The 25,251-nt window shown below is 42.8% G+C and overlaps 1 protein-coding gene across 5 annotated transcripts in view; it reads right to left on the bottom strand.

Annotated features, from left to right (window-relative positions):
- LOC105831984 (phosphatidylinositol 3-kinase regulatory subunit alpha) overlaps window positions 1-25,251 on the bottom strand; it is a 67,328-nt gene that overhangs the window by 34,290 nt on the left and 7,787 nt on the right. For 4 of the 5 annotated variants that reach the window (XM_036286399.1, XM_036286400.1, XM_036286397.1 and 1 more), the window contains one exon: window positions 955-1,064. In XM_036286399.1, the coding sequence (XP_036142292.1) occupies window positions 955-1,064 (110 nt within the window). Of the gene's footprint in view, window positions 1-954; window positions 9,301-25,251 lie in introns of those variants that run through there. The other variant, XM_012672538.3, reaches the window with a different exon arrangement.

The following is a 25,251-nucleotide window of genomic DNA, read 5'->3' as shown; positions in this document are numbered from 1 at the left end:
GAAATCTTCTATTCCGATATTTATGAGATTATTTTATAAGCTCTTAATTATTTAAATTTAATCGAAAAAGTGGAAAAACTTCATCAAGCTAACATAAAATACAATTTTATTTAGTTAAAGATAGCTCGAAAAATTAACTACACTACATTTTTTATCAAAAAAGACTTTTGCGTAACACACAATGCGTAAGAGAATCAATCAAGAGACTTCTATTTCAATCTTGGAAATATGGGATTCTGATTAATTGATTCTCTTATGTGTTACGCAAAAATCTGTGTTCCTATACGGAAGAAAGACAAAAGAAGATAAAATCTCTAAAACCTCGATGAGAATTTTGTGTTGTACGATTTTACGTGCAAAATTCTCTGCATTTTATAATGCGTCAATCACGCCGCAAAACATAATCAAAGATAAATTCTTATCACCAGCATATTACTTTTGAGTTTCCGAGCTTGATATTTTCGCGCACTATGCGTCGAGTCACAGACGAGAAGCTCTATTTTGAAATGTAAATTCTCATCGTTAAGTGCTATGTATTTGTTTTAAGTATCTCGTGAAAATTCCGCGTTTATGTTTCGCCGAACTGTGATAGTGCGTGAGAGAGAGAGAGAGAGAGAGAGAGAGAGAGAGAGAAAGAGAGATGATTCTGCCGGTTTAAATGGAAAAGGTTTATTGTCTACACGCGCGTTTTATAAAAATATTAGATATATTATATACAATAAAAAATAGATATATCAATAATATCATAATTTGCATAAATTCTTCGAACAAATAATTTTCAAAGCGTGCCAACGATTAAGATCGTAACCTGACGAGACTCGTCCTACTACACGACAAAGAAATCACTCTAGAGAAGAATGTGTGATGCAAGGTATATCGAAAGTCGTAATCGCAAGCCAAGTATAATTAATTCTAACGGTCGGTAATGTAACGAGGAAGCACTGACTTACTGACCTTGTCCTTGTCGTGAACTTCGCCCGGCAGCGCGTGACCCTTGTGAGCCCATTGGCACAGGTGCTGGCCGCTGTAGTCCGAGCACACGATGTGGAAGCACGCGTGGCACTCTGCAGGACATAGAGAACCGCACATGCAGCAACATAGGCTATTACTATTACTATTATCATCGCGCGCCGTTCGTCTCGCCAACCCCTCGTGGGTGGCTGAGCTGCCCCAGCCGGCCTTCGCGCGGCCGATCGCCGAATTCGCGTCGACGCCCTCCGCCACGGCAGGTTGCTGCAGCTGCAGCTGCTGCTGCTGCTGCTGTTGCTGTTGCGCGCCGCACCAACACATGTATCGATGAAAAGACACCGGTCTCGCGCACACCAGCCTCGTGAAACCGAGCTCGCTCTCGACACCGTCCGTCGCGGGCGTCGTTGTCGTCGTCGCGTCTTCGCACGTCGCCGTACGCGATTGCAGCTGCAACTGTTGTTGCTGCTGTTGCAAGGATTGCTCCTCGAGCTGCGCGGCCGCGGCCGCCGCGACCACCGCGACCGCCGCGACCGCCGCCGGTCCCTCCCGATGCTGCCTCGTCGCCTGGTTATTATTACTCGCGGCGGTGTACCACCTGGGCGATACGTACGTCGCCATCGATCTGGACGTCGCCCGCGCGACGTCGTACAGCTGACTGACGACGTGGTCGCCGCTGCCGCCGCCGCCGCCGCCACCACCGCCGTTGCCGTACGTCGCGAGGATTGACGGTGCGGTGGCCGATCCGATAGCGAGACTCTGAATCTGCCGTTGCAGTTGCATACTCGCAGAACCGTTCAACGTCGTCGACGACGACGACGACGACGACGAGGAGGAGGAGGACGATGACGACGAGGTGGTGGACGACAGCGGCCCCGCGGTGCCGTTGGTAGCCGTCGTCGTCGCCGTCGTCGTCGTCGCGGCCTTACGCAGCATGTAGTTGTCGGAATCGACGGCCAACAGTCGCGACATCACCGTGGCCGACTTTGTCTTGCTGTCGTCGCCCGTGCCGGGACTGATCTTCGGTGAGCCCTTCGACTCAAGCCGGGAGGATATCGTTGCGATTTGCTTGTCCAGCTCGTCGGCTGTGCTCGTGTTCGTCGTCGCCGTCGTCGTCGACGACGTCATCGTCGTCGTCGTCATCGTCATCATCGTTGTCGTTATCGCTGTCCCGGGAGAGAACAACTCTTGGATCCTAGTCTGGTGGTGCACCTGTGTCGCGGCGGCTGCCGTGGCGGCCGCAACGGATGCGCTCGTCGCACGCTTCATCGTCGCCGATGTTCATCAAGCGAGAGGAAAGCTAGGTCTTCCTCACCGCCGACGTCGACGTTCTCGCGACTGACGACGACGCGTGATTGCCGTTCGATTGCCCAGGTAGTAACGACGAGTCCTGTCCAGACTGCTGCTGCAGCTGCTGCTCCTCCCGCGGGCCACCCAGGTCCCCCGACATCCTTCCTCGTAGTCCTCGGGACTCCGTTGCTGGCCGGTTAATGGTTACGCGCTCGATCGATCGCGACTCGACTCTCGAACGTCGGAGACACTTGGATCCTCAAGGTCGTCGCCGGCATGATGAGCCGCCCTACGGATATTCCCTTGCCCGACGATATCTCTCGGGTTCGCTGATCCTGCGCACGGGGACTGTACCGGTGGCCCGTGTCCGAAGAAAATTCTTCAAGGCCGCCGCGAATGTGGCATATTTATTCGGTCGATCGGTCGATATCGTTCTCTCGCGATCGAGATCTTGCTCCTTCAAGGATTGCTCAACGTGGTCTGTGTGGCCGGCGCTCTTCTCTCCGTTATCGCGTCGGCTTCGTCGTTATTATTAATAGAGGGAATGCGTGGATAAACTGATAGACGAACTGGGGAAGAGAGCGAGAGCGAGTTACAAGGAGAGAGAGAGAAGGGGGAGGAGAGAAACGAAGATACAGAAAGAGAGAGAGAGAGAGGGAGAGAGAGAGAGAGAGAGGGGGAGAGAGGGAGAGAGAGAGAGCCGCTCCCGTGGGTGTGACCTCGTGTAAATTCGTTTTCCATAAATCTCACTCCTACCACACACGCTCTCCTCCCGTGGTCGCGCGCGCGGCCGCGCGCTCTCACACACGACCTTTGTATAAACGCCGAGATTCGCTGAGCCGAACGAAACCGGTTTTGTCAAGCAACGACACCGAGCGAGTGAGCGAGCGAGCGATTTTCAAGCGTAGCCTCGCGCTCACGCTCGCGCGAGCGTACACGGGAATCCTCCTCTCCTCCTCGTGGCGCTTAATCCCGCCGGATGAAGAGCCGAGAGCCAATCGTCCCGGTCGTTAATCTGGAAATTCGTCCCGGACGAATTAATCCGTCGGAAAACGACGCCGTCGGATTATCCTCGGAGCAATTAATAATGGTGGATCAAGTCGTGGCGGTGGCTCCAGGTGAATCTACGGCGAGCGCGCGCGCTCGCTCGCTCGCTCGATCGAGGCGCGCGGTTCTCTAGAAACCGTTGCCGGTCGCTTCGGCCACTCCGGTGAAGGCGAGGGAGATTCCAGAAGATCCCTTCGCAGGCAGTTCTCTTCGATGCGTGTACACGTGGAGATCCGGAAGTGTTCTTCTTTTTTTTCCTCCTTCGTTTTGCGAGGGGAATCGGCGCGGAGCGGAGCGGAGCGACCACCACCGCGAAACGACTGGGGACCGGCGGGTCTCGCGCGAACAACGTGGAAGTTACTGGCGGTTAATTGAAGTCACACCGCGGGCGCACTAATAACGTCGAAACAACCGGCTCCCGTGTGTCCGCCGAGTCAGCGGCTCGTCAACTCGAGACGGGAGCCGCTTATCGCCCGTCGGGGTTCGCGCTGATCAGCAAGTAGAGATCCTCTCTCCTCTCCCTTCCTCGCGCCGCTCTCGCTCGCCTCGCCGGCGTTCTCGCTGTCTGCCGAGCGAAGCGAGTGTAAAACGTTGGGGGTCGCACCTCTAATCTCCCCCGATGGGACGGAGCCGAGCCAATGTCGGTCGCGACACAGCTCGATCACGTAGCGCCGGATGGCCCCCCATCAAGGACACTCCACTCTACTCTACTCTACTCTACTCTACTCTACTCTCCGCCACTTCCTTTCTTCCTTTTGGCTCTCTACCTTCCCTAACCGCAGACACACCGTCGTCGAGAGCCCACGTATATCGGTATCACGTCGATCGTCGATCAAGGACTCGCGCTCGTGTCTTCTTCTTTCTTCGTCGACGTTGCTTTCTCCTTCCGCGAGAGTTTCACGTTTTCCTCTCTTTCCTCTTAGGTCTTCCGGGCCTCGGTCATCAATTGGAGCACGTAGCACTAAACGCGGCACCTGGATTCTCCGATCGAGAGGAGAATCCTCATCCTTTTTTTTTCTCTCGCCGATCGCGGTTCTCCTCGCTCTCCTCTTCCTTCCCTCTCCGCGGCGGCAGCAGCAGGCGGCTCTCTTTCTCGCGCTTCGGCACGGCCGACCGCTTCACTCGCCGCCGGAACGGATCACGCCGCTCGTCCTTATCACGTCCACCAGAAGGCCACGACTGCCAGCCGGAGCGTTCGCGGACGGCCGTGTCTCGCCGGATCACCGTCGCTACACCGTCGTCTCTCTCCGACTTGCTTTACCGACCGCGAGTCAGCGGCAGCAGCGGCAGCGGCGGCGGCGGCGGCGGCGGCGGAGGAGTCGGAGTTGGTGCGCGGAGTTCGCGTGTACCAGGCTGACTCGTTCTCTGTCTCTAGCTCTCTCCTTCTCTCTTCCCCTCTCCTTCTCGGCCGGCAAGGTAGACCTCAGTAGCGGACGATCCTATTACCTCCTCCCGTTCTCTCTGCCGACGTGATTCGCGGTCGCCTCCGCCCGGTAAAATCGTCCGCGTAGGGTATCCTCTCGATCGTCCAAACCTCCTCTAATCTCTTGGTCTATTCCTCTGGGGACGATCCAAATCTACCTTCTTCTTTCTTTCTTTCTTTCTTTCCCTTTCTCCCTCTCTTCTTCTGCTCGCACCTGACGCGCGCACTCTACGAAACCGAGTTGGCTACCTTTCGGAGCGGCTCTGCCCGTTCTCGTCCGTTTCTTCTCTCTTGACGGAGGTCACCACGTAGACCGCCGCGGAAAGAGAGAAGAGTCGGTCGATCGGTCGGTCGATCCGTCCTCGTTCGCAGGTACTCGGCCGAAAACTCGCCGGCGTGTCCGTCCGCGATTGCGAAGGCGGCGCGCGCACTCTCGCGCACGCACACACACACACACACACACACTCGCGCGCGCGGACGGCACGCACGATGTACGTACGTATGCACGCAGTTCTCCTCCGGTATGGAAAAGTCCACTGGGACCTGCACTTTTTGTGGCCTGTGTGCAACACGCGCGTAACACGCACACTCACTCGCAATACGTGTACGCGACACCTATCTATTTGCCTATCTCCTTTTCTCGCTCTCTCTCTTTCTTTCCTTCTTTCTCTCTTTATCTTTCGCTCCGTTCCATTCGGTGTCTCTCCTACACTCGGTCGATCTTTCTCACTCCCTCTCTCTCCGTCTGTCTCCGTCTCTCCCTCCCGTCTCCTCCCACCAACCTCCTCGTCGCCGTCCCTCTCGGGATCACTCTTTGCCGTTCTCTCGCTAGCGCGCTCTCTCTTTCTCTCTCTCTCTCTCTCGACTCCTCTCTCGCGCGATCGTCTCTCCGTGCACAGCCGGTCGGTCTCTACATGTCGAGTGTTGCCCGTGAGCCAAGTCCCTCTCTGCCTCCCTCGCTCTCACTCTTCCTTTATCTCTTTTCTCTCCTCAGTGTATATATTATACGTATGTCTCTCTCTCGCTCTCCGACTCCACTCCGTCCGGTTCACTCTCCTACTCCGTCACCGCTTTTACATGCCGCGGCGCGTCGCACGTTTTGGGCTTTCACTCGGACCGACGACGACGACGGACGACCGAAGACCAAGTCAGTCTTTCTCTCCCCTTCGATTCCACTCGCGGACATATGTACACGGACGCGCGCGGCTCTCCCCGGGGGACCGTCTCTCCGCGGCGCGATCGTCTCCTACGCCCGGTTTCGAGGTGCCGTTCCTTCCTACTCTCGAGCACCACTCGTCGCCGCGCCGCTGGACTCTCTCTTTCTCTCTCCTCTCCTGAGGGAGACCCCGCTTTTGGCTCTCTCCTCCGACCTCCCGACTGGACGGACACGTTCGCTCCGTGCTTCTCGCTTCCGGTTTCCCGTCGTTGACTCGCGCCGGCTGATCCTTCACCGGGCCCCGACTCTAACGGCGCGACTCACCCACCTACGTCGTCTACGTGGACGGCTTCTTCCTGGCCGCGGAGGAGAATACCACACCGCCGGCGAGGCGCACAGCTGACCGGCCGGTCCGCCAAGCTCGGTCAATAGCCATAGCCAGCCGCGAGCTGCTTGCCGAGGGTAGCTCGTGGTTCGGCGGAACGGCACCTCGGCCGTCTCCGACACTCGTCGGCTCTTCCCGTGGCCTTTACGACGGGAGCAGACTCGTGCCGGAACGACGCCGGGGCCCCGAGCCGTTCGTTTCGGTTCGCGCGATCGAACGCGACGTGGAATGGAAATTTCCTGCCGAACATTCCTAGGCGCGGATCGACCGAGGCTGGACGGAAGGAGGATAACGCACGCTCGTCTCGATCTCCTACCCTCCGCGTTACGATTCTACAAAAAGCTCCACGAGTTTTTCTTTATGTTCCCGATGCTATAGGACTCGGAGATCGACCTCCGCGACGATGAGAATTACGTCAACTGTGGTGAGCCGCGACTCTTCGGCTCTTCGCTCAGCGATCGTCCGGATTTATTATGTAATTCAGGGATGACAGATCGATAGACTAAATTCGGGGTGAACGAGGATAATTCGTTTGGTGAATTTTGTTTCGCCGAGAGATTTATTTTCTGTGACATTAGGAATTCCTCCCATCCGATTGCCTCTGGCGAACCGATTTCGGGAGAGCCGTGGCGGTACGGGAGAAAAAAACTCCTCGACGATCGTGTCCGATTGAGTAACAAGTCGATGGAATGTTGAGAATAAGATGCTCGAGACCGTGCGAGCACGTTGCGCTTGAGATGCATGCACGGTCGTGGTTTAAAGGGGGAAACGGTAGTCGCGGATTTGCCGACGTGCGCCGACGGTCTTTGTCTCCGCAGCCAGTACCTCCAGGAGAATCGGAGCCGAAGACGTCGTCTCCGGAAAAACTGGAGCAATTTTCGAGGTTTATCTTGCCGCGCAAACTCGGCTTGAATTTCCAGTGAGGAGAATAAGCCGTCTGAGGGGGAATGAGCTTCGACTACTCTGCCTTTGCACCTCGGGTTCTCAGGAACGATGACTGCTACATTTTCCGGACGAGCTTTTAGAAATGGGATTAGCGTTGTTTCGATTTTCTCTCACCCTTTCTCACCCTCGGATATCGCATCTTCTTCACGCACCGATCCGATCGCAAATGATATTTCGTCATGAATGGTATATATAACACGATCGGAAGGACGTGAAATATAGATTAGGATCCGTCATATCATCCGTCTTCCTGTCAATTTTTCTCTGCAGGCCCCGCAGTATCCATTTTCGAAATTGCAATCAATTTTTCCGCTTATCATTGACGATGAGGTTAATCAATTCTTCGTGATGACTTCACGCGCGACAGCTTCGACAATAAAAATTCGATTTGTTTCCATGCGCGAGCTTTTTCCTGCTAGCTCCATCTTTTTTTTTTCGCGAATTATTTGTTTAACGAAACGGCGGCGGGCGCACGCGAGAAAACCGCTTCGCAACGGATATTGATCGGGCAACGAGAGCGAGCGTTGACATGAATTTTATAGTTAACGTGGCACGCACGGCTGGCGGAGGTTGATAATGTTCAATCAAACCCACGCGTCATTAAACAAATAAATCCCAGAAACAAAGGCGGACAAATTTTGCTCCAAAATTTATAAAACGGGACGTATATATACCACGTAAAAAAAAAATCCTTTTTTCAAGCTTATCTCGGTATTATAAAAAAACAATATATGGAAAATTAAATCAAATTAATTAAAACTCTGTCGACAAAGAGATACTCTCTTCAAAATTGCAGCCGCTTATTATAGAAATATCGGCAGCGTTGATATGATTTTACAAAACGCTAATATGAGAAAAATTGTCGAATTGTTTTGCAACATTTGTGATCCCGGGATATAAATAATATGAAAGAACATTGTAATTTATCAAAAATTTCCGAAAGAATGCAGAATGAAACAAAATAACATTGTCCGCCCTTATCTCAGGCACAAAACGTTGACATTTCCTCGATCGATTGCCTAATATATAACGCGATCCGAGCGATTAATGAAGAATTACCATCGAATCGCAATCAGTCTGCGAACTTGAGGCTCGCTCTTATCTCAGACCAGCTGCGATAAAGGACCGAACACTCGTCTGTAATCGCTCACATACAAAGATTGCTATTAAACAGACAATATGACGCGATCGTGTAACGAGTAAACTGTATGTTAACTCTGTTACGTGTATCAACAGAATCAACTCTACACATACTCTATATTTGAAGTGTTCGATCCTTCTTGTGAAACTCATTCGTGCCAGACATAATTCAGTCGTCATCGTCGAAACAAAAATACAAATTTTTGTGGTATTTAAAAAAAAATGTGCTTTATATATCATTCAGCAAAGAACAATGATAATATTAAAAGTCCGCTTGGAAAGCTAATTAACGCAATCAAGATCAAAGCCAACCCAGATCTTTGACGATTCATAAAAGAATCGTGTCCGAGTCATATTAAAAAAAAAAAAAAAAAATGAGGAAGCTTAGAGGCTTGTCTTTCTTAGAACACCCCATCCCTCTTTAAACCTTTCTTTGCACAAAGAATACACAGAGCTTCCCATCAATATTTTTAGTTAATTATATATAACTCTACTTAAGGATACTTTGACTTTTTAAAATAATAATCTTCACTATAATTCTCTCATTGTAGATTAAAAAATGCATTACCCTAACCAAAGTAAATACCCTGCGAGACATTTGTTATTTTTCACATTCGCGTTCCAAATTAATTTCAGAAGCGTCACTTTTCTTTTCATCAGTGTGTATTTCGTTACGTTTATTATTACGTGACACCTGTAATAATAACAAATACACACAGTGTGAGTAAATAAAATATAAAATTAAGCGATAAAGCTAACGTTACGTTACATTGATAAGTAAACACCCAATGAACATTTTCGAGTGATCCGGAGGGCTTTGATTTTCCGGCCAGCTGGGCGGAAGAAAGCGAAGACCGGCTAACGAGGCAATTTAAACCCGAATTTCGAGGATGCCCTCAAAGAAAGGGAAACATGAGGAGGCCCTTTGATCAGACCTGCATACTCGATCGAGCGTTAACGTTGATACCTCCGTACGCGATCGTTTGCGCGAGACGCGCGCGTGTGCATTATTTTACATTCTTTTTCTTTTCTTTCAAGCCAAGGATCTCGATTGCACTTCCCTCTCAACCTGTCACGAGATCCTTTTACCGAGAGGACCTGGCGCACGTACTTATCCTAGAAGCGCGCGCTGCGCGCAGATGGGGTGGACGTAGGGACAGGGAAAGGGACGTGAAAGTGAAAAGCGACTTTCCGAGCCAGCCGGTGTGGCGAAGGGCCCCCGGCGACGAAGGATGATCGAACCCTGCGGGCGAGCGCGCGTGCGCACCACGACAGGCACGTCCTGTTCAAGGTCACAGGGCCGCCCACGCCGCACGGTCGTCCCTTCGCCCAGCGAAGACCCGGTGCCCTTTATTGAAATTCGGCGGATCGATTGTCGTGATTGTGCGAGAGCGCTCCCTCTCCCCTCTCTCTTTCTTTCTCTCTGTCGATGACGCACCCTCTCGATGGCTGCGAGAATATATTTAAGTCTGAATGTTTGGTGATATTAGGGCGTTTCTATTTTAGAATTATTCAAACCTTCAAAACATGATTTGTATCCCTTGAGGAAAAATTGTAACAATGTGTGACCAAAGAATGAAAGCTGGTTTCCTTACGGAGACCTCTTCATTTCAGGGATGCGTGAATCTCAAGTTCTACACTCTGAAATTATTCGAAATGTCTAGAATATAATTTCGGGTTTTTATAAAAATATGCATCTCTGAAAATCTGATATAAAAATGTGTAAAAATATTTTTATAAACATTATATTTTTATATACATTACTATCAAATCTAAACTTTAAAAAAATTTTGAAATTTTAATTAAAATTGCCGAAACAAGATCATTAAGAAATATTTGATTCGACTTTCAACAACTCATCCTACTCGCATCTTGCGTTTAAGCGAAATAACATACAAATTTTGAAATATCTAACTCAATTATCCGTAAGTTATTCAGACAATCAAGAAATTTGCACTTGCGTGTCTCTTAGTAAAAAATTCAAACGCTATTAATGTTTATTCTCGTCATTCTTCTAACGATAACGATCACCGTTGCATCGTTCGTGTCGGACGCATCGCTCTGCATTCTCATCCGGTGCGATTTGCAAAACGCACTGTGGAACGCGTTCTGCGGCGATTTCGCACGCCATTAGGTATCTCTAATCTCACGTGAGGCGCATTCACGAATTGCATCCGATAATAATCCAACCACGTACAGTCCGAACCGGCAGCTAAAATAACACGCGACAAAAACCAGGATGCTTGCAGCGGGTGTTTGCCCGCAAATTCGAGCAACGCCGATCCTCAGGCGATCGCAAATTCCAATCGTAATGCGAATTGCCGAGCGACTGATCGAACTGTAATATTCAAGGATCGATTGAGAGAAGCCCGTTGCACTCCGTCAAATTCCAAGTGAAGAAGCACTTAAACATAATTAAAAGGCTGAACGAATTTATAAATAGTCCCGTGTCGTTTTCTATAATCGACAAGAATGACAAATCTTATACCAATTTTTCAATTGTCTGAATAATTTACGAATAGTCAAGTCAGATATTTCAAAGTTACATCAAATTATTTAGCTGAAATCGAAAGATGCAATTAGGAAAACAAAAAAAACCGTGTAAACTATTTGAATACAAATATGAATTAAATTGAATCAGATAAGATTCAAATTTGAATCTCTATAATTCAAATTCGAATTACTTAAAAATCTCGAATTTAAGAGATTCGAATACAAATCACATATATTGGCAATTTAATAAATCAAATTTTTAAAATCTCTATATATATTAATTAATATAATTTTTTTTACATATAAATTCTTCTTATAACATTATTCATATATTAAAACCCAATAATAATTACGTTGTTAACTAAAATTTTTATTTCAACTTTTTGATTCGATTTAATTCGACGCGGGTCATAAAATTTTGCCAATTCAGTTCGATTTCGAACAAAGAAATGAAATTCGATTCGACTCGGTGTCAAAAATATCTTGATTCGCACATTCGCTCTAATTAAAAGTTGAATCAAGGAATACAAAATACATTATTCAACTTATTCCAGATTTTGCAGATCGTGATAATAAATTTCAAACAATTATTAACAGTTGCGTGACAGATGATTATTTCAGGCCCGGTTAAAATTTCAAATTTATCCATTGACATGAGGGAAAGAAAGAACGAGAAAGAAGAAAACGAATTTTTGTCTCCTCTCCACTCTGTCGCGAACTTGTTTATCAAGCTTAAAAATACCCAAAGGTCCCAAAAGGGTTAGATACTTCCGTGTCACGGGCAAGATAAATAGCAAGGGAGAGCGCTTGTTTTCGAGGCTCCGCGTGGTTGCAGGGCAGGTTGCACGTGCACGTGATGCGTGCGGTACGAAAGTATCGCGGGGGCAAAATGGAGCAAAAACGGGCTCTCCGTCCACTCCGTATTATACGGACGCGGCCGTCCGTATCGGTGCTGTGCCGCTGCATTTAATGATCGACGGAAGCCGCATCGTGCCGGTGTTATGCGAGCGATCGTTACGTATTTTAATTTAAAATATATAGATGTACAGAATGTTTCCTCCTGCCCGGATTCGTCACGCTTCTTGTCGCTCGCAAAACTCATCGGCAAACAAATGTTTTACGACTTTTCTGATGCAAAATTGACGAGAAAATCCCGCTCTCATAAAAATTTTTCTGTTGAAATAAGATTTATTTGAAAAAAAAAAGAGAGCACAAACACATTTAGGCATGTGTATTTTAATACACTCAATTAAAGTATATATTTCCCGAAAGTTTAATTATACAATAATACAATAATATATTTCTTTCATACTATTGTTCAATTTATTCAATTAATTATTTTTGAACAAAAATTCTTGAAGCGCAAATTTTTGTCAACATGCGCACGATAGAAATAAGCATAATCTAATTTAATTTCTAATCGGCTCTACCAATAGCCATTTAAATCGGATTTCCTCTCGCGTTACTCATCAACGTCGTCACGCGGTCCCGGTACTGCGATTATCTTTCATCGAAACCTCGATAACACGTTTTTAATCGTCGCTATGAACACACGTTGCACGTGTAAAGGCGGCACGACACCAACAAAGCCGAAACACATCGATGATTCAAGAAGACGGGCAATATTTTTTCAAAACAAGCCCATGCCAAGCAAATTTTTATTAATTTATTCATAAAAATCGATCCTATTCAATACACAAAATTCATAAATCCTGTCCCCATCTCTGCGCGCGATTAAATTTAAATACGCTGCACACTCTGCGATCGACTTTGGTGAGAACGCCGCGATTTTAGACGGAGCGATACATGCAAACGCTACTTCGCAGTTTTGACGAGTGAAACTCAATCGTACATTCGCTCTCGTGCTGGCTTAGCATTAATTTATCTGTACCGAGAAATGTCTATCATTACGTTAGAAAAATCATGCTCAGCTACTGTTATTATAACCTAGATTTCTATCTCTATTAAACGCACCTCTCAAGCAAAACTGAAGAGATGACTGACAAGAAGGAAATATAATGCAACGTAAGTGTGTGATAAGAAATTTACATTTTTTATCGTATGCTAGTCTATTAAGAATCTCACATCATCTAGTTTATCAAAAGCAAGTTACTGTTGCTAAAACCAATTTGTCACAACAAAACCAGATAGGCGTAATTTATTCTAAATTGTACAACATTTAAAATTTGGGAAAAGTAAATAATACGGTAATTGTATAAAATTACACGGAAAGAACAGGTTTTGCTAAAGTATCTAAAAGTTGAGCTATAAATATAGATTTAAAAATAATTTTCTCAAACCAAAATCAAAATAATTATGAAGAACGTATCTAAATTGAGACATCCATTGAGGATCTTTCGAGCATCGTTCGCGGGATGCAAAAATTACCCCGTTTAGTCACAGGAAGGAGTTATAGACGGCATCTACGCGAGAAGCGTCGAAAGTCGTGTTATCTTTTATCTCGATCGCGCGCGAATGTTGCACTGCCGGTGCACCTTCCGCAAATCGATCGCCCTCGCTCTTTAGCGAGGATTGCCGCTGGTGCATGTGCAGAAAGACGTCGCGCGTTCGATGAATCGTCATTGTCGCAATTTGCAGAATCGCGAAAACGAGCGAGGAAACGTTAAAACGCGTCGTCGGGTTACAATGGCGTGACGTTACGTAACTCTCGCCCGAACTGCGGATATACCTCGAATACCGATAATTAGGCACGCAATCGCCATCGATGACGTCGGGGCCCCCCCCCCCTCTTCCTCCCCGGTTCACCGCGGCGATATCTATATAGCTGTGTGTGTTCGTAACATTCTTAAAAATTTGCCGAGCCTCAATTTACTCGCCGCTGCCGACTCAATTATTCGTGCTTTATCGAACAGCGGAAACAAAAAAAAAAAGAAAAATAATTTAAGCGAATAAATTGGCATCAATAAATTTAATTTAAATCTTGTCGTGCACAATGTAGAAATAATTCAAATAATCAAACACCAAATATTAATTGGCTCGTATCCGCGGTTGCAGAGCAATTAATTAAGCATACAAGGTTCATCAATTATCGTCTAATTAAAAAATAAATAAAAACTGCAATCCCGTCTTGTTTGGATCACACAAATAAATACGATCTTTTTTTCTTTCATTTATTTCATTTAATTCACTCAATTTATTCATCTTTATTTGCAAAATGATTAATTCAACGCTAATTAATTTGTCATAACCGTCGGTTGCTCCGACGAAACAATAAGACATAAAGCTATAAATGACGATCATCCGTGGAAGCCTTTCGATCGCGGTCGTCTATCCTCTCGACCCTTAACCCGGGGAATCCCGAATTTCCCATAGCAACGTGACGGTGCACTCCATTACCCATGACCTCCGCGCCCCGAGCGCGCCTCCGCTGCGCTGCCTCTGTATCTGCGAATCAATGCAGCTCCGTCGCGTGCATCCCGGCATTCCCCGAAACGCGGCCGTAGGCTAATTGCAACGGAAATTACGACGAAAGAAAATCGTGCGCGCGTCCACGTACGCCACGCCATGTTCGCCGTGTTCGTCGTCGCCACGTACAGGGAGAAGCTCGCGTTCTCGACGCGCGTTTCACGCCAAACGAACCTCTCAGAACCCGAACTAATCGACTTCGTGGAGCAAAAAAGTAGAGAAAATTAACGTGAAATTATAAACTAATCACTCTTTCTTACTCTAAAATTAAGAAATTTACCAAAACTAAAGTGAATCAATCACAGTTCAGTTTCTAACAGACTCAAATAATTAACTTGTGTTTCGTGTTTATTTAAAACTTGAATTTTAGAAAAATTATATTTGCATGCATTAGCTGCTTAAAGAAAAGATATTCTTGTTCTCTATTTTTAAAATGTTAAATATTGAAATAAGATAGAATATAAAATAGAAAGATAAATTGCTTACAGCAAGAAAAAAATTGTGTATAGTTTTGTCAAGAAAAATATTTTTTTATTGTTCAAGAATAATAATTTTCATAAGTTGGACAAAATATGAGATAAAGAAATAATATTACTGTCAAACCAAGAATTAGAATACAATTATTATCAAAATAATTACATATAAAATTATTTTATATATATAGTGATCTTTAGATTACTATTATAATATTGACATCAAAATATAGTACTTTGCTAAAATTTAAGATTACCCGAAATTTAAAGAAAATTAAATTATATATAAGTAAGATAAGTAAAATATCATTTCTTGTTTGTATAAATGATTATTACATAGAATACATTAGTTTTATTTAATTTTAATTTAATACTAATGTTCAATATTAATTTTTTTCTGTGCCTGAATAAAATAGAAAGGGTCATTGACTCGATATTCTCATTGTACGCTTACTAGTAAACATGTTTAATAATGAACATTATAATAACACAACACTGCGAACTACTTTCACACTAGACGTATTAAGTTACATTAAACAGATAGATCTAGCACTAAATCTTAAATAGATGAATAAATAAATATCATTTCACATTTGCAGTATATCTTAAGTGTCAAATGTTTCTGGTTTTCCAACTTTTATTTGTGACGTTAAAAAACTCGCGCAGCTGACGATAAATCGTGTGTAGTGACTAAATAAAATTTTTAAACACTAGCGAATAGAAAGATACCGCAGCGGCTAAATAAAATATGTACATTGCAGAATGCACCGGATGTGTAATGGGGTCGAGCAAGACAATAATCGAATTTGAGCGATGATCAAATTCTCGTCACGAACCGATCGACATTTATTAATTTTCTTCGTAATATTTATATAAACCACGCGTTACTAACCGAGATAATCGATGCACTCAAGAATCTTTAATAAAGAAGTTTGATATTTTTATAAAAATTTTATTATGTGCATGATATTTTCTTACTCACATTTTCTTCTTAAATCTACGTTTTCGACGTAAATTAGAAAATCCAACATCAAGATTTAAGTCGTTCATGCTCACTATGGAAAAAGATATTTCTTGATAAACTGTTTTGAAAAGTCTGTTTAGGAATAAGAAACAGTTACAGGTATATTACGAAGGTTCTATTATGTTAAAACATTTTGTATTTATATAAACGCTTATTTTTAAGCAATGCGTATATTTAAGTGCCATTATGTATCACAAGAATTCAAATCAACGACAGAAACGTGTCCGGATCACTGTGTTATATAAGACATTATATAAGGAAATAACAAAAAATTAATCGTTAGGCAATGCACTTTACAAAGGAAAAAAATAAAATTCATAGTAGTGACCATGCATTATAAAATATTAACACAGAAAAGTACTAAATCAATGTTAGCGATTAATCTCGTTCGAGGCAGAAATACCGCTCTCGGAGATACGGGAGTAAAATAGATTCGCGAAGAGCGCCTCAGGGAGACCAAAGATATGCATTTATCAACAGATGTCGAAGGATAAAATAAAGTCCAGACGATTATCTTTTATTATTATGCAGATAAAAATATATTTTCGAATGAGCGCTGAAGAGTAGTTTGAGATAAATGCCTTGAGATGACCATGAAATTATAAACAGACAAATATAATTAATAATAAGCTTTCGACAAATAGCTAATTAATAAATACAAAAATCCATTAATCAAGTAAATCACTATGATAAAATGTAATCTTAAAGAAATGTCTCGAAGAAAAATACAAGATGAATAATTATCCTTATTAATAGCACACGAAATTATTTCGAATTTTAGATATGTAATTATTTATTCAAGATATAAATTTTGCTGATAACAAAATGTTTTAAATAAACAAAAAATCAAAATATATTATACATTTGAATTACACAACTTAAAAATTTTATAGTAAATAATGTGATAGGGATTTCTTAAAGCTCAAAATTTTAATCAATCTCCTACAAAATGTAAATTGTGTGTTAAAATATATAAGTATATATATATGTGTAATAAATAAATAAAAGACTGCGTATTTTTAATTCATTAATATATTTGCAAAAGCTGATGGATAAAGCTGAGATCCTTGGAGGCAGTTCCAGAGGATGTGAGGACATGTTGACGTAAACGCAATGCTTGAATGTACTCCGAAAGAGGGAACTCGCTCGCGCGAACTGGACGAGTTAATTTTAGTTTAATCGACCGACCTGATACCGAGTTCGCATACGAGCGGCAATGCACGTACGAGCGTGCACGATGGCAAGTTACACAAAGTGTCACCGAACGGACGGACGCGTTCCGTGGATAAAATGCCGCGCGGGCAGCCGACAGAAAACTACGTCTGAAAGAATGTCAGTTGGCGCGGAGGAGACCAGAAAAATATACTATAATATATGTATATATGTATTATATGTTACAATATATATATTAAACGTGTGCCAATACACTTGGCGTGGCATTAAATTTTCAGGCCTCGCGTTTATGCAAGACGGAAAGCAGCTAATTACAGGTAGCCAAAACAAAGTACGCTGCGTTGCATCAGCAGTATCAACGTATAGTATCTCGGACAGTCGAGAAGACCAAGAAAAAAAGAAATGCACGTCAGAAAAGGAGATCTCGCCGTATAATCGATATGTCAGAAGATATACGCGACTGTCCGGGGACAAATTGCATAGCGCGACTATACACATGCGTCGGTGGGTTACGTGCACATCGACACGAACCTCATTTCCCCACCACCGTTCAATCCATTTCCGAGTTTTCCGACCCTTGGACAACGAGCGACGTCATCGGTGCCCAGGACGCGAAATCCTTGAGCGCAGCAACCGGCCAAGGCCGATGCTTCAGCGCGTTGGTTCGAGAAGCGGTAGCGCGCTGAGAGAATTTCAGGAATGGTTCTCTAATATCGATTCGAGCGCGGCTGAGGGATAGGGGTATAATTAGGGATTTTACATGGGTAAATTTTTAACATTCAAGACTTCGTGATGACTTTATCATCGTTTTAAGTTTGGTGATTAAGCCAATTTTGATAGAGGCAGATTAGGAGCTTGTTTCCTTTAGGAAAGCTTTTAACGACTTACTCTGAAAAAATGTGTACAGAAGTCTCCTCAACTTAATTTAATTAAAAACTCTGTCAATTTTTTAAATTAAAGTTCCGTCTAAATAATTTAAAATCAAAATTTTTTGATGCTTTTTTTTTTATTCTTTCAAACATTTTGTTATAAATCTTTTCGAAATACTAATTTACCGTCGTCAAAATACTAATTATTTAAGACACACAAGATTAATGTAAGTAAATATGGCAGACAAGTATCAATGCAGAAGATCGACGATATCTATAATTTTTTTATCAAATTGTCATTTTTATCATTAATCATTTATCTAAAAATCATTTTCCGATGCTTCAAAAATATTTTACTTTCTGGTCAAAAGCAATGGTTAAAAGCAAAAGGATTTTCCGTTCTTTTCAAGTGAAAGAAAAATTAATTCAATTTATTTTTAAAAAATCTCTGTTTTGAATCTTTTTTTTACGCACTCCCCCATCTCCCCTCCCCGCAAGATCAAGATTATTTCTCAGATAATGTTTTATGTTACCCGTAAATTTAGATCGGCCGATTTTTCGATCCGCAAGCTCTTATTCCCTCCAATCCGGGTGATCCATACGCACATCAGCCTCCGAGAGGGCGAGATAGCCAGAGTTATGGCGTATAGATCATCACGCGGGAATCGGATGAATGAGGATGCCGGCTGAGCTTCCAAAAAGAGCAGGAGAGACAGTGTCGCAATGCAGATCTCCCCCTTGTCGCGATAAAAATGAAAAAGTACCGCGCGATCTTCGATCTTTCCCGAAATAATTCCGCCTCACGACTCCATCGTAGATCATCGCAGACGCCGGTGTTGTTAAGACGTTACGCGGATAAGATTAAAGGGGATATTCTATCTCTATACGCGGATAAGATTAAGATGTGTGATAGGCGCCGGTGTGTACGAGTATAGCAATTTTATTATCACACCGCAAGGAAAAAAAAAGAAGAGATCGAAATTATTAGATCTATTATCATTTATCTATGAACAAATGGTAATCGAGATTGACATTTATCGTTCGTTCGTAAATAAAAATTCGTGGCTGTATCTACATTTTTTCCAGGTCTATGAATTATTAAAATGAAAGTACTTAAACTGATTAACACTGATAGTCTATCTAAAAAAGAACAAATATCGTATATCTCGATATGGATAAGATCAGATATAAATATTGTGTGTGTGTAAACAGTAGGACGTATCATATTATATGTCAAAATTATATTGTATAACTTTATAAAAAGAAAGAAAGAGAAAGAAATCTAAAAAAAAAAATTAATATCTATGGTGCACAAGTTATTTTACATAATGACTTAAACTGTTATGAAGCATCACGCTGTTCACACGTACACGACAAGATGCAACAATGCACATTAGTCTGATCAAATTAATCGTAATAAAAAAAAAAAACTTTAAAAAAATGTCAATCATCCCTGAACCAAAAATTATGCTGCGTTGTTACTACAAAAGATTCCGGTTTAACAAGATACTTCATTTCTCAGTACGTGATCTCGAGTCATTTTCAATGCCGCTTCCGTGACGATATTAGCCGACAATTTTCCTCCGTCAATTCGCGGCGATTTGCGTACGAGCGATCATGTAAGAGCGATTCTCAAAGCGGGCGGCAAGGGCCTCCTCATTACGGCTAGCAACGTCTAATTAGTCTGCTCCTCTTAGAACAGCAGCGTGCACGGTGAATTACGTCAGGCTCGTGCATTTTTCCGTCGCTTTTATTCGCGCGGCCGACAAGATGACGTTGGGATATCTCCGCGAGGCATTAAGCCGCATGACTTGCGGATCCGCCGACAGATCTCGGCCCACTGCTCCCTTTTCGGCACGACCACTGTAAGTGACTGGCGGCAAAGGTAATATCGCGACGCGAAAGAAGAGGCGCAATTTTGGACTCGTATACGAGACGCACCGGTGACCGACCGATTAAAAGAATATCGTTAGGTAACTCGATTCTTTTTGCCAAGTTACAATGTTATTTTCGTCACGCAGTTAGATGTTAAGTACCTTTTAAAAGTGTGCTCACATTGTACATTAGCACCATACCAGATGACGTTCAAGATTAATAAAAAAAAATAAAAAAATAAAAAAAAACTGGATGAAGGAATTTCTCGCGACTTATTTTTAAATCTTTTTCGAATCTGCAGAGTTGAAAAGATTTCTGCGAGATCTCTCTGTGATTGCGACTGAGAATTTTTGTTTTGAAACTTGAGGATTCTTTCGGAGCTTGACATATTGAATTTTCAGGTCTTTAACTTTTTCGCGACAGCCGTGGCATATAAACCACGTGAAACCACGTGAAACCACGTTCTTAAAGGGCACTTCAAGATATTTGAATTCTTTTCCTACAATTTCGTCCCCGCATCCCTCGCTAATAAAATTCTTGAACTTTATCGTCTGAGTTTTAACATCCCTGAATTCTCCAAGTTGGAGTTACGTCCATCGTAAACGATGGGGTCCGTGTCCCGTACAATGGGAGAGCCGAACGTAGTTCCCGAGGTCGCGCTGCATCTCGATTTGCAACGGGCTAAAGTGCAACATGTGCCGGTTGCATAAACCGAGAGAGATAGATAGATAGATAGAGAGAGAGAGAGAGACGAGAGGAAGGGTTTGAGGTCGGTCGTTTGGAATTGCTCGATTAAGGCCATAGACTGCAGGCCCCCGCTATCAAAAGACTATCGCACGAGATATGTGCAGTGAAGTGCAGTGATGCATCGAGATTACCGGCACCGGGATGTATTCGCCGAAGATTGCTAGGAAGTTGGACGAATTTTCACTAAATCCGCCAAAAAGTTTCTAACAGAGTTAGCGAAAAAGCTCTAAGAAAGAGACCCAGCTATTTTTATTATATTACTCGCGTAAGTTTCGGATATACTTACACGGCGGTTATCACAGTAAACAAAAGTTCACTCTAAAACAAAGAAATATTTATCCTTATATTTTACGTGTGTAGGAATTAACAAATTTCCCGAATAACAGAATTTTCCTGAATCCTCCAATTTCGATAAACAATAAAGACACTTATTACTAGCTGTAATAGTGAATCAACGCGGAAGGAGGAAATTTCAAGTCGTTTCAAGTAGATCGGTTAGGAACCGTAATTTGCAGGCAATGTCAAGTAGCTATCAAAAGCCTATCGAGTGAAGTGAAGTGAAACGTTGCACCGCGCGGGCAAGAAAAAAGTTTAATAGTTAATATTAGAATTTGATCCGCGATATAAAGCAGACTATTTCTGTGAGTAATCGGGGCGTTCATTCACGCATAAATAATCCAATCATATTGCGACTGATATCACATATTATATTTATAAAAGTAAATTATACTTACTAAAAAGTAAAAAACTAGCAAATTCGGTATCTCTTACTTTTCTCTATTATATAAAATAATAAACAGTATCTTAGTTTAGAGAAATTGATAGTTATACTTTTGATTAATTTCAATTACAATTCTGTTTTCATTTATTGTCATACAATTATCGTCGCGCATAATCAAGTAAAGTAAGTGTGACAGTAATAATGAATGAAAAAAAATGGAAAAAAAATTATTTTGTACTTTTAATTTAAGTTAGCTGTGCACGGCGAGCGCATAGTAGATTCTCGTAAATTTTTTTAAAATTAAACGTTTGATTAAAATTGGCAATACGTCTTTATTCTCTCGCGGCTGGAAATTTGTCAGGGAAATGGAGTCTTCAACGCGATTACGGCGCACTTGTGTACGTGGGCGGGACAAAATGATTTTCAGGCAGAGCTGGCGATAATTGCGCGGCCCGAAGCGCAACAGTAAATCGTACAAATGGTGCAGAAGAGAAAGGTTTTGTCGTTGGAAATCGGTCGATTAAGGCCATAGACTGCAGGCACTGCCAATCAGCTATCAAAAAGCTATCGAGCGTGTGAAATGAAGTGCGGTGATGCGCCGCGAATACGACAAACTGACGCGGAAGTTAGTCAGGGAGATAAAACGGATATTAACTAATTTCGCTGTAAATCTGTACTAACGCTCACTCGGAAAGAAGGATTTTTGCTGGAGTATCGGTGTAAAAAGTTTAACTAGATAGAAAAATGTAAAAATAAATTTTGTTGCATCACAGTATTATAAATTATATTTAAGCATGATCTGCATAAACATTATGTAAGTTTACGTAAGTATTTTAATAGTCTAAGAAAATTATTTTTAGATCTGTATCCGTGTATATAGAAATAAATTTTTAGATGCTTCATAATCACGAGTTCGTGTGCGTAGAACACATAAGACACAAATATAATTCGTAGAGATAATTCTAACTGCAACAAAGTTTTAGACATTCGATAAAATGTCTTTCTTATATCCTCCACTCTGAATTCTATCTTTACAACAAGATTAACTTTTCATGATGCAGTGAAACTTCTATGCACACAGATATTCGAAAATAATTTTTGATATATTATATGTATAGCAAAAATACTAAAAATTTAAACAATAGAATCTTTTTTTTTTTAATATTACAAAACTTAATGCACTGTCCCCTCCTAAATTAAAATAAAATAGATCGTGGAAAAATATATATACAGTCGTTCGGTATAAGAGCGATAGGATTTTCACTGTCACTTGGTAATGAATAATCAAAGAGTGCAATCCGATATCTACAGATAGAACGCAATGACAGACTGTACGTCGTTGCACGCAATCTATCGCACGCAAATATAGGCGAAATGTAGCGTGACCGATACATCAGAGACAACAGCGTGAAGGATTAAGGTTTACGAGTGCAGGTATCGGCTTTGCTACGCGGTCGGGAGAGAACTACGCCACTACGCCGCTACGCCTAGTCGCAAATAATTGATTGAAGTCATCCTTGAAGTCAATGAACACTGGCACCATTTTTAGCCGTCGAGTGAACTTAGATCGTGCCGTTTGACCCAATATTCGTCGCGTGGTGTTCCGTTGACCGATCGATCACTATCGCAGACACGAGCGAACGAGCAAACATCTTCCCGCACGCTATAATTCCCGATCGTCATATGATATCAAAAATATATTATTCGCGATATTTAAATGCCGTTTCACTCGTTAAATTAAAATATGAATATGCTTCTCTCGACAATATCGATGTTTTGAAGTACATTTCATTGGAATATAATTCGTAATAAAGATTGAAATAATTTGATTTTTCCTCGTTTAATTAATTAACGTAACAAATATATTCTTCTTTCAATAATTTCACTTTTAAAGATTTGACGTTTTCAGATTATTTGTTTCTTAATATAGAAAATAATGATTACAGGCAAAAAAGAAACAAAATTGATTTGAAAAATTAGGCGAGAAAAATTAATGCAAACTAAAGCTAATTAATAAATCAATCCAAGTTGATTTAAAAAAAAAGTAGCTCGTATTATCGAACGAGCAAGACTTGAGAAAGTCTTGCGGCAAGTCAAGAACACAACTTTCGTTCTTTCATAGCGGTCAACAGCCGCTAAGTTGTTGCGACATCGCCATTTTCACTTGCACCGCTGCACATGCACCCTTGAAAGGCTAACAATGCATCATCCGCCGGCACGATTTTTTTATTGACTCTTTTACTTTTTGCTTAGTACTTTTGCTCTAAAAACGGCCATGTTAGAACACGAGAGCCATGAATTGTTGAACATAAAAGCTGTAATTGAATACATTTAGCACGAAATGTAATATAAAACGATGTAATAAGATGTGAATAAAAAAAATAACAAATAAAATTACAATTCGTAGATTAACGATTTCTAATTAACAAGAGACTTCGTTCACCATTTGCAAATTATATTATTAAATTTTGTATGAGCACCATTAAAAAGTACAGTGTCTGTAATATTTCCCAATCTTATTATCGCGATTATCAATTTAAAAAAACGTCCAAACCAACACGTGCATTTAATTGTGTGAGGTTTCCTCTCTTCTAAACCGTACATATTCACGTTCAATTTATGTTCAAAATAGAGAGACTTGACAGAAGTATGGAGCTCACACTAAGAATAGAAATTTCAATAAAGAAATGATGGTTCGTGAACGTGATGTGCAAAGCGAGGTGCAACGATATACCGAGGTCATCATAATGCGATACACGAATTAACGTTCGGCATAATATCGAGCGTGCTGCCGAGCGTCGGCCAGGTGAGCGCGAAGCGCGTTATGCATCGGCACGAGAAGGAGCAACCAGATTTCGATGTTGAAAGGCCGAGAAGTGGGAAAACTCGCGACTTGCTCAGCCGGAAATCGCGGAAAATCGAAAGAGAGGAGGGAACCATGGGGGTGGGAAGGGGAAGGGGGGAGGAAGGGATCCGGGGAGGGAAAATGCGAGGCGCTTGCGCGACCGGCTCGTTTCCATGGCTTCGTAACGTTTCGCGTAGCAACGCGAGGACTTTTGACCCCGTTCGATTGTCCTTCGAAACAGCTTCGTGCGCCGAGGAAGCGAAGCGCATCGCGGACCCGTGCTTCTTTTTTTTTTCTTCTTTTTTTAGCCTTATTGCCAGCAACTGACGGAGGTTGTCGATGCATCGCGCGATGCGCCCCCCGGCTGCACGAACCGACACGAGGATAACAAGCTCTCTGCCCGAGAGAGGAATATATTTTTTTAATTTCTTCCAAAATCGTTTATGTTTAAGAAAAGTTGCGCCACTGAATAAATGAGACGTTTTCCAATAAGGTTGCAATAACGTATAATATTTGGCAATTAAATATTGATGAATTTTTTAAGATTTGAATTTCAGGAAAATGCTAACAGAAAACAGGCGACAGTTTTTCAATTATTAATAATTTGATAGGTGGATTTCACACTTTCTGTTTATCTTCAACAATTATTGAATGTATGACTTCGTAACTAGGGAGCCAACAGAATAATGAAACGGCGGAATGCATATTTGCCACGGGTATTCCTTACCGAAAACTCGTATTACGGGGTAATTTACGTTCGGAAAATGTAATTACGAAAATTTACATTTTAACATTCGGAAATGTAATCACAAAAATTTACGCTTGCGGGGAACGGAAAATCCTAGACGGGCGAGAGTCTCGGTATACAATTCGCGAGTGGTGGAAACGTAATGCGCACCACTCGCGGCGCGATGCACGCCGTTTTGTCTCCGCACTCGCAATTTTTTTTTTTTTTTTTTTTTTCGGACCCCGGACCACGTCCCACGTTTTAATGCACTTATGAGATTTATCCCAGAACGCGTAATAAATTCACTTCTCCACGTCGTCTCCCCGCCAGGCTACCTCTCGCGCGTGTGTTTATTCCGCGAAGGTATTCCGTTGACACCGGTCGGAGATTTATGCCGAAGCAGCTGATCGCAATTTGGCAAGTAGCGCGCCCCACGAATGTATATTTTGTGTATATACCCGCCGTGAGGTACCGCGAAAATTTTCCGAGATGTACACCAATTAAATTCCGCGCGCACGAACGATCC

The sequence above is a fragment of the Monomorium pharaonis genome, chromosome 4, assembly GCF_013373865.1.
Source record: "Monomorium pharaonis isolate MP-MQ-018 chromosome 4, ASM1337386v2, whole genome shotgun sequence".
Taxonomy (NCBI): domain Eukaryota; kingdom Metazoa; phylum Arthropoda; class Insecta; order Hymenoptera; family Formicidae; genus Monomorium; species Monomorium pharaonis.
Note: the sequence above shows the minus strand (reverse complement) of the source record. Positions and strands in the feature narration are given on the sequence as shown.